At 54.9% G+C, this 10,269-nt stretch overlaps 1 protein-coding gene across 1 annotated transcript; it reads right to left on the bottom strand.

Moving 5' to 3' along the window:
• Positions 1 to 6,136: 6,136 nt before the first annotated feature.
• On the bottom strand, positions 6,137 to 8,450 carry LOC119113523 (acyl-CoA desaturase). Its single transcript, XM_037237825.1, has one exon. It carries the CDS (start codon positions 8,448 to 8,450, stop codon positions 7,566 to 7,568), a length of 885 nt encoding a protein of 294 aa, XP_037093720.1. The 3' UTR covers positions 6,137 to 7,565.
• Positions 8,451 to 10,269: the final 1,819 nt, after the last annotated feature.

Raw genomic sequence — 10,269 nt, 5'->3', positions numbered from 1 at the left:
TGGGCATCGGGCCACCCGATTGTTTAACACAGTCTTGGTTTGGGCATCGGGCCACCCGATTGTTTAACACAGCCTTGGCTTGGGCATCGGGCTACCCGATTGTATAACACAACCTTGGTTTTTTGGCATCGGGCTACCTGATTGTTTGACACAGTCTTGGTTTGGGCATCGGGCCACCCGATAGGCTACTTGAGATCACTTTTATGTCTCCCTAATTTTGAAAACAATATATGGCTTTTGGCGATTTAAACTGAAATTTATAGATCTTTCCCCCGATCCAGAAATGCCTTATTTGTGACGTCAAAGTCTGTGATGACGTTACAAACTGGATCACGTTGACATGCTTGGGCGGACTCGCAGCTACTTACTTGCTTGCAAAACTGATTTAAATATCAAAAGTGTTACTCGGTATGTGTTGCGGGGACAGCTGGAATTGGCTGGACATGTGGACTCTATCGGATAAACTGACAATAGTTTATATTGGTCCTGTGCTGGGGAGTGTTAACACCATTCTATATATTAATTTACACATGTCCAGTAGTTAAAATGGACCTAGTCTGCGGGTTTGAACAGCGGTCACATTCTGATAAATCACTGCACAGTTAATCGAGGAAATACCACAGTCATCCACTGTCCTAGTTATCTTAGCCTATTGCCGTGTCAAGTCCTCCGCCGCTCATCGGTCGTGAAGGGCGGGAAAACCTCACTCGCTGAGACGGCATGGCACGTCCGCCGGAGTGGTGCGCCACGATAGGAAACCAGCGCCAAATTGCAGCGTTCTACACAGGCACACGTGCGCCTCGCCCAGGAGAGCGGGGAATATGGACCCTCATGCAGGTTAACTACCCCGCTCATCTGGTCCGAATACAGCGCCACCTGCCCCACATCCCGCGACAGCATCGCCGTTAAGCACCATCCTCTGCCACCGCCAGCGCGAGCGGCAGACAGCCCGGCGGCACCACACGCATCTGCGGTGGCGCAGCGTGCACGGATGCGTCTGTCGCCCCACAGGGGCCTAGTGCCGTTGGCGCGGCACCTCGCGTAATGAAGGGTGACGCTGCGGCGCGGGCGGCCTCGGCACCGTACGGCAGACGGCGCGCGCCACCTGTAGCGGCAGCTGGACACACGCCGTCGCCGAGCCATTTCCGGGGCGCCACCGCGACGGAAGCGGCCGCCGGCGCGCGGCGCGCACATACCAGTAGTACCATGCCTTCTCGAACGCCGGCTACCTCTCATGTGCATAGTTTTACAAGATGAGCTGGGTAGTGGGGGGGGGGGGGGGGGGGGCTGAACGTTGAAATTACTTAACCTCCCGCTAAAAAGATTCAACAGGCAGGATTCGCAGAAGACCTGGCGCACTCTCATTCCAAAGCTGGGGACGAGGGCTGAAGCCGAAGTTGTGGGCAGCTAATAAGTAAACCACACCCCTGCCTCTTCTAAGCTCCAACCAACACCCATGTACTGGAGTTGCGTGTGGGGATCCAATTGGGGTATAATTTGGATTGCAGCCCAATTCGCTCCAAAAGAGCGCCGATACACGCAGGGCATGTGCGTCGCTCGCCAAGGGAAAAAATCCCGTGAGTTACATGGCTACCCGGTCAGTGCTCGACTCGATCACCCTCAGGACTCGGTCTAGAAACCATGGCGTGAATTAGTCATGGACAAATACGCCATGCCGCACACACAAATAAGCCGCGCTCGCAAAAATGTTTACCACGCGTCATGCCCACCAATGCACTTTGGTCGGCGATAATTGATAAATCCCCAGTGCGACACGCTGCCCCAATGGGAAATCACATGGTGCCCGTGGCGCCATACATGTGCAGCGTCGGCCGCGTCACGCCAGGACATATATCAGCTGTGTCACTGCCGCCGTCTCTGCGGCGTAAAACGGCGCGTCACAGCTGCGCGGCTCACCGAGTGCCGAAGCACCCGCAGCGACAAAGTCTGTTGCCGCCCAGGCGCCGACGGCGCTGCTGTACCGCTTATGCGATGGTACGGCAGCGACGCAGCTGCGTCATTAGCATCAAGTGGTTGGCGCAGCTGCGTCATAAGCGGCGGCCTGCGCGTTGCACACCACACGCGGGGCGCGTTTGAAGGGCCTCGTTCATACAGCGCAGGCGTCAGCAGGCTGGCGTGGCGCGGGTACTCCGCGCGCACGGCGGGGGGTCGGTGGCTGCACGCGTGCGTTGTTGCGCAACGACAGCCGACAAGCGTTGGAGAAACTCAGCAGATTTGTTCTAGCCAGCTACTGGCGGGCAGGCGACGTCCCGCGCCGCCAACGCTGGCAGCTCAGCGCCACAGAGCCCTCACAAGCGAAGTTCCACCGATTGTCGACAGATGTCTCTCGCATCGACCAGCTGCTTTCGTCGTCCGTCATTTACAGGGGGGTGGGGGAGGGGCATGCCGACGCGCCGAGCTGTTGCCTTCCTCGACATCTCTCTCCCTCTCCTGAAGGGCGTGGTGCATGATGATTGGCCCGGCGCCCAACTTCCTTTAGAGGGAGACGTGATGATGCAGTGCCTTCCGGGGGAAAAGAACATGATGATCGGGTCCCGGTAAATTATCCGACCCTCTCTTCCTCAATCTTGCTTCATCCTGTATCCTCGCGACGCCCCGCTTGTCCAGGGCAGGCTGCATTTGTCAGCCACAAGTGGGCCGATATCCCGGTGGGAAGGGGGACCCCGACCTGGTACCCAACGCGCATGCGCGGGTTAAAGCTCGGCGGTTGTCCCTTCAGGCGCATGCGCGCTTGTCTCGCCTTTGACCATTTTTCCTTGATTGCATAGCTCTGAAAGGATCGTTTCTGATCGAGGGCTTTAATCCACACAATCAAACCGGGTCCCAGCGCCCCACTCCCTCCAGTATCAGATACAATAAATCAGATCGGTATCTGGTACTGCGATTGATATCATCACTTCCATCACCTGCAATTACCACACGCCTGACCTTCATCTGCCTGACCTCCCCCAAACGAACGTAGTCCAGGGGCAAACGGGGTTCATGACTCTCCTCCTGAGGCCAGAGGTTTGTGTAAGGATAGGATAGGAAAGGAGAGGATGATGTGCGATTTTGCAGGAGTGCGGTCGAAATTATTCCTGCGAGAGTGCTGACAAAAGCTATCATTTGCAGCTCCCCCGAACAAAAAACTTTAAAATGTGTTGTCATCGCATTTCTTCCGTAAGAATGACAATATGCATTTCAAGTTTTTCGGATTATTTACCAAATATTCCCTTATATCAGCAACGTTACACTAATGACCAAGTAAGTAGTTCCCAAAACACGATTAACATAGAGTGATAGTCAACTTCTTCAAACTTTCGCAGCGTTCCAGCAGAATTTACTGCAGACGCTCCAGCCAGCATAGGGGGGGGGGGCGGGGGGGGGGGGGGGCTAATCAACATGGTGCACAGGGCATTTACAATAGAAAACAAACCATGCCCCTGGCCCCTGCCCCCTACACATGTGCTCAAGTTGGAGTCTACACACAATTGTATCATAGTTATAGATAGGAGGTACAGTCTGCTATCCCTATTCCTCATAGAATAACCAGGAGGAAGACAAGAGATGCGTTGCTATTTCAACTGCGCGCTTTCATCGAAACGAATATGAGAAGGAAATTCAAAATTGCCTGCCGATACTGCTCGATATTTCATGTGTGTTTTTTTAACAGCTGGCCACAGTTCTTACAAGCCACCAACATTCGGGAGATCAAACCAAGAGCAATTGTCAGCCATAATTTTGATGCAGTGTATATCCAACTAAGCATTACAATACGCAAAAAACATGTGTATATGCAAACGATTTCAAGTAAAGAGACATCACGCATTACGTATTTTTCAAACATGCAAGCGATTTCAAGTAAAGAGGCATGATGCATCACACATCAGTTACACATGCAAACGATTTCAATTCAACAGGCACTGCGCGTCGTGCATCACGCATCACGCATCACTCATACACGTCAGCAATTTTAAGCTAGCACGCATCACGCGTTAAGGCAATATTCACATTCTCATAATCGGTCGTAAGGGTGCCGGTAGCGTAGTGGTTAGCGCGTCTGCGTTAACCACTGCGCATCTGGGAGACCATAGGCGCGGGGTTCGATTCCCCGCGGCGCCTGGCCCTTCCTTCCAGGGTGAGAGGCAGGCGAGGGCATATATATATAGCCTCAGCAGCTGACTGCGTCGTAAAGCCACAACGGCACACACACATAATCGGCCATGATGGGCGCTGCATACACTCCTGCCGTCGCCTGCCGCCGCTGTAAATCCCAAGTACTAAATGCACATCATCTATGCCACCGTCATCAGTCACCCTGGTAAGGTACTAGTTTTATCAACCACTTGAACCCACTGCATCAAAGGCAAATATACACGGCAATCTATTTTTCCGTCCAGTGAAGGCGCACGGCTACCCTGCTGCAGTCATAATCGGTGAACGATCTCAATGGCCGAGTTCAAGGGAGCGCCGGGCGGGGGGGGGGGGGTAGAGGTGGACACGGGATCGTGCACCCCCCCCCCCGCCGTTGATCTCAGCGCCACCTCGAGGCGGCTGTCGCGGCGCGGCCGGCACCGCGGCGCGTCGCGGCGGCGGTGGGTGACCGGACAGGAGATTTTGCTTTCACGCAGTCGCTTTCCAGTGGCGGCGGTATTGGACTCATTAGGAATTGGTTTGCTCCCCGCTGCGGGAAATTATCACTGATTACTGGGTGCAGGAATGTTAGGCCTCAAAATGAAATGTTTTCACAATTTTTCAAAAATATCAGAACTCCCTTAATTCACATTATAAAGCACCTAAAAAAACAGCTCAAACAATATTTTTAGCACTTACCTTGCTTTCCCTTAAAACATAAAAAGTTTCGTGGATCAAAAACTGGGGAAATCTGATGTGGCAACGCAGCCGGACCGAATTTCTCCAACTTTCAAATGACATCCCAGTAGCCACACTTGACAAGCGGCGCCGCTGCCGCCACACCTGCCAAGCCGACCTCTGCATCCGTATGCACACCATGGTGTTGTCGCACACTGGCGTGTCATGCTCGATACGTCTACCGCACTGCGAGGCGTGGAAAGTCGTTGCGAAACAGATCTGCGAAAACAGCGGTCGGCTTCCTGTATTGCTGCACGTGCGTGAAGCTCGAATCAGGCATAATCCGTTTGAACCCTAGTACTGTACAGGCGTCGGCCTGCGCGGACCGCTGTAGCTGTCTAGCGGTTTTCTAGCGGTTTTGTATAGGAAATGGTGACATTGCCGGCTGCCGGCTATTCACGCAATTCCGGACAAGTTTAACCTGTACCAGGTGGCCTCCAGTAGCCAGCGCGGAGCTAAGCGTAGCGTTCGCTCTATGGAAGCGGCCTGCCGCCGTGCGGCCGTATTATCGCACGTTGCGCAACTGCAGCGGTGGATTGCACATGCAGAGATTCGCTTGACCGGTTGGAGAGACGGGGTTGCAACACGTGCTGGTTGACGCTGCTGCATGTGATCCGAAGATTATTCGCAGATGAAAGTGCGCGGTCTGAGAGTTTTATGGTATTGCAGCAGCGGGTCGCCGGACATGAAAGCCGCTGGCTTTGCTCGGTTCGAAGCCTGGGGCCAATGCAATTCTCCTAGCGTGGCTGGGATCGAAAGCCACCGGCATTGTGTGTCATTGAGGTTTTACGACGCACTCAGCTGCTGAGGCCATATGGCGTCGCCAGCCTCTCACCCCGGCGGGAAGGGCGGGCATCGCGGGGAATCGAACCCCGTACCTCTGGTTTCCCAGACGCGCAGTGGTTAGCGCAGACGCGTTAACCACTACACCACCGGCACCCCAGCCACCGGCATTGAAAGTGAATAAATAAATAAATAAATAAATATATATATATATATATATATATATATATATATATATGTATAATAAACATATATACTACGCAACCTATATATATTATATATATATATGTATATATATGTAGTATATATATACTGGTTATATATATAGAATATATATATATAATATATATATATATATATATTGTGGCTATGAGTCGAGAACCAAATTTTCTCCCAAAATTAAACACGTACACTGGATAGCCTTACACCTGCTCCAAAACCTATCGGTAAATTACATGATAATCACGGCCCTCCTTCATGAAACAAGTTTCGTCCATCTATAGCTTTTCTATGAGACTGCATTTGCCTATCCAATTCCGGCTAAAAACAAAACAAAAACGCCGGGCTATTTTTACTTAAATTAGTTACAGAAGCAAGCCACTGACACTTGTCAAGTTTGTCTTAAGCCGGTAATCTGGTGTAATCTCATGATTAACAAATCCTTTCGGCACAATTATGGTCGAGCGTGGCAAAGGATTTGTTCAGTCCTTTATATCCAACTCACACTTTAACTGACGTCAAGCATCGATTTGACATAACCGCTTCATCAGGTGTATAGGACACGGGGCAGAAATCTGATTGGAGCGCAGTTTAAAGTACCGTGTACAAATTGGGGGAAAGTACATGATTTCGCACTGGGAGGTGTAATTTGACACAGCTTTACTTTCGAGCAGCGTCATCACACAACGAGCTCTCCGCGAACAGCATCACCAAACAGCGGCACTCCGCGAACAGCTTCACCACACAGAAAACACTCTGTGAACGGTGTCACCACGCAGCGAGCACTCCGCGAACAGTGTCACCACACAGCGTCACTGCACAGCGCCACCACACAGCAAGCACCACGTGAGCAGCGGCTTCCCGCAGCGAGCACTTCGTGAACAACGTCTTCACGCAGCGAGCACTCGGTGAACAGCTTTACCACACAACGAGCACCCCATGAACAACGTTATCACACAGCGAGCACTCCATGAACAGCGTCACCACACAGCGAGCTCTCCATGAGCAACGTCACGACATAGCGGGCACTCCGCGAGTAGCGTCGTCACACAGCGAGCACTCAATGAGCAACGTCACCACACAGCGAGCACTCCGTGAACGACGTCACCACACAGCGAGCGCTCCGTGGACAGCATGACTATAAATAAGCTCCAAAAGCCATAGCCACTCTAAGCAAGCCAACTTCGAAAGTGATACCGAAGGTTATCAGCTCACAGTGCCACACAAGTGAGAATCGCAAGAAGAGCCACGGTCTTTGATGCCGTGGTGCCACTGGCAGTGATTTGTCCGCTACTGTCCCTCACTGATACCATACAGCTTCCCGTGGGATGACCGCACTCGGCGCGGCCAGCAGATGCACGAAAAAAGCACATCCGCACGCTCGAGGGCTGAAAATCTGACCGTCCGTTCCGCGGTCAACGGCACGGCGCGGCGGGACGGGAGCGACAGCTGATGCCGGTGTCAGAGGCGGCGGCGGTTCGGCGGACGAGGGCGGCTCAGCGGGTCCGGTGTGGATCGCCGGACAACGGCCAGAGTCTGAGCCATGCACCCTTTCTGGCTCCAGGCCAGGCGTGTCCCCGCCGGGCCTCCTCGGAGGAGTTCACAGCACAACGCGTTCGTGAGACAAGAGCGCCCGCCGGCGCAGTCCCAGTTTCACAATAACGGCGTTAGATGTCACTGTCGACCATTCGCTAGGTGACGGTCGTGTCGCGCGGCACGGTCGGCCGCCTGTAGCTGCCGTCGCCGGTGCGCGCGGCGCGGCGCGCCACCACCTCCGACTTCACCGTCTTCAGGTCGTGCGCCAAGCCGAAGCGGGCGCACAGGTCGATGAAGCAGGTGGTGAGGTTGAAGGCGTAGCCGGGCAGCTCGGCGGCGCGGTAGTCCCATGGGAAGACGTGGTGGTAGTTGTGCCAGCCCTCACCGAGCGCCGCCACGGCCACGCCGACGTTCTCGGCCGGGCTGATGTGCTCGTCGTACGGGTGCATGCCCCAGATGTGCGCGGCGCTGTTCACCAGCCAGGTGCAGTGCAGCGAGGTGGCGTACCTGAAGGTGCTCAGCAGGAAGGCGGTGGCCAGGCCCTCGCCCCAGCACAGCCACGGCACCACCGTCGGCACGACGAGGGACCAGAACACCATCAGCGGTATGTAGAACCGCTTCTGGAAGGCCACCACCGGGTCGGCGAGCAGGTCGGACAGGTCGATTTTGGCGCCCTTGCGGCGCACCTCCGGGTGCTTGCGCATCATCAACCAGCCGCAGTGGGCGAAGAAGAAGCCCCGCTTGGCGTTGTGCGGGTCGGCGTCCGTCTCCGAATGCCGGTGGTGCAGCCGGTGGTCGCGCACCCACTCGTAGATGTCGTTCTGGCCGGCCACCGTGAACAGCACCATGAGTAGCACGCGCAGCGGCCAGCTGGCGCTGTAGGCGCGGTGCGCCCACAGCCGGTGGGCGCCGGCGGTGACGCCCAGACCGCTGCCGATACCCCAGGCAAAGGTGTTGATCACCGTGCGCCGGTCGGCCACGGTCAGCATGCGTATGAGCCCGACCACGGCTAGCACGTGCAGCGTGGACAGCAGCGCCATGCTGCGCAGCGCCAGCTCCGGCTTCGGCGGCTCCGGCTCCGGCTCCTGCCGGGCCGCCGGCTCGCGCAGCTCCGGAGCCGGCTTCTGCGTCCTCGCCGCCGCCGCGGCTGCGTCCGCCGCCGCGTGCACGTTGGGCGCCATGGCGCGGCTGAGCAGCGTCCTCCGGCGAAGCACCGAGCCGAGTGTCTGTCCGCCTGGGCTGCCGCCCGGCCCGCGCGGGAGGGACTTTCACCGGGCGCCTTCCTCCCAGCCCGTACGGGTCAGCTGGTCCGCACCGGCTGCGCTGCTCCTCCGCTGCGCGGTGCGGACGCGCCTGCCTCAGCGGCCTCACCCCGCGCAAGCGTCCTGCGGCCCACAGCCGACTCGTCCGACTCGTCCGGTTCGTCCAGCCCCGCGAGCTCGCCCGCTCCGCTGCCCCGTCGCTCCTCGTTTGGCGCGCTCGCCGTCCGCGCGCGGTGCGGGGGGACAGACGCGCCGCCGGCGGCTCGCACCGTTATATGCACTGTTTGCCGGCGTCGGGTGACGCAAGAGCGGCCGCTGTCGGCCTCGACACTCTGTGCCGACTGAGACCCGGGCCGCTTGCAGCGCGCGCTTAGCATGGAGAGGCGCGGCCCTGCGCTGGGAGCCGCTCGTTTTTGCATCGATGCATTTGGGACGAAGGGATTAGGCGTCTTGTTTGAATATATTTGCATGTTGTCCTTCAGCGGGCACCCCGCATGCCGTCGCCGCGCCAGGAAAAGTCCGGCGAAATGCGACAGGCCGCATGATCAGCACGTTCAATTCGTTCAAGATCACAGGTCCCAGACCACAAGACGACGACGAAATTCGCGGTCAGCGAACACTCGGTGCGCTACTTAGGCTCCCGTCACACCGAGCTGTATGTGTGTGTGTGTCAGTAGAATTTGCTGGTCGTGAAATGCAGACCCAGTGAAAAAAGTGGAGGCGATTGAGAGTACCCTGGACGTGGCTTGAAACTTGACTGCAAACAGGCCTCATCGCTCAGTCATCTCAGGACGAAATGTGACGCTTGAATTACTTGCATTCAACGCAAACAATAAGGTCAGCAGGTAAGGGGCAGGGGGAGGCTATCGTCCCCAAGAATAGACGCACGGTCATCTTTTTCACGCGGCTAATGACAGTCAATGTTTTTGAAGGAGGAGCCAACTTTTGGTCGAAAGTTAACGACGCATGCACGCACTCTGGTTAGCCCTGTTTAGTGCAAGCTGCGAATTGAACGCTTCAAAATTAGCAAGATTTTGAAAATATCCAGCTTTGTTTGAGAAATTCATCCATTGCATAATGTGGCCATCATCATGAAAACAGCTTTACTTAACCAGATTCACTTTGGTTTATCTTGTTGTTTATTTATCAACCAACATTAAAGTAGCTGTTCCACAGACGTTGTGAATCAATTGCTTTTGAAAAAATTCAATCTAACTACGCAATTTTCATAAATCATAGAAGAGCCTCTGATTCTTCTTCAACAAGACGTTATTAACCGCGGTAAGATCAAACGCAATCCTCAAGCACCATGGCTTGGTGCCCGAAATAAATTTCATTGTTGTCCAGTACACAGCGTTCAGACCCAGCGGTAGCGCAGAGCGAGAAATTACAACATTCCTAGCACTGGCGGCTGTCAAACAGCCGTCGATCAGGTGATGACAACCGACTTCATGACACCTAAGGAGTCACGAACGTTCGGTGTTATGATACATTAGTACATGTGATACATTAGGTGTTTTCAGCATTAGGCGTTATGAGGCATTAGTGGTTACGAACATGAGGTGTTGCGACAATCCCTTGAATATTCGTGTTGTGC

The sequence above is a fragment of the Pollicipes pollicipes genome, unplaced genomic scaffold, assembly GCF_011947565.3.
Source record: "Pollicipes pollicipes isolate AB1234 unplaced genomic scaffold, Ppol_2.1 Scaffold_7262;HRSCAF=8765_pilon_pilon_pilon, whole genome shotgun sequence".
Classification (NCBI taxonomy): Eukaryota; Metazoa; Arthropoda; class Thecostraca; order Pollicipedomorpha; family Pollicipedidae; genus Pollicipes; species Pollicipes pollicipes.
Note: the sequence above shows the minus strand (reverse complement) of the source record. Positions and strands in the feature narration are given on the sequence as shown.

Bases quoted from the DNA above. Each gene is read 5' to 3' on its own strand.
- LOC119113523 (XM_037237825.1), bottom strand. From the start codon at position 8,450: ATGGCGCTGCTGTCCACGCTGCACGTGCTAGCCGTGGTCGGGCTCATA.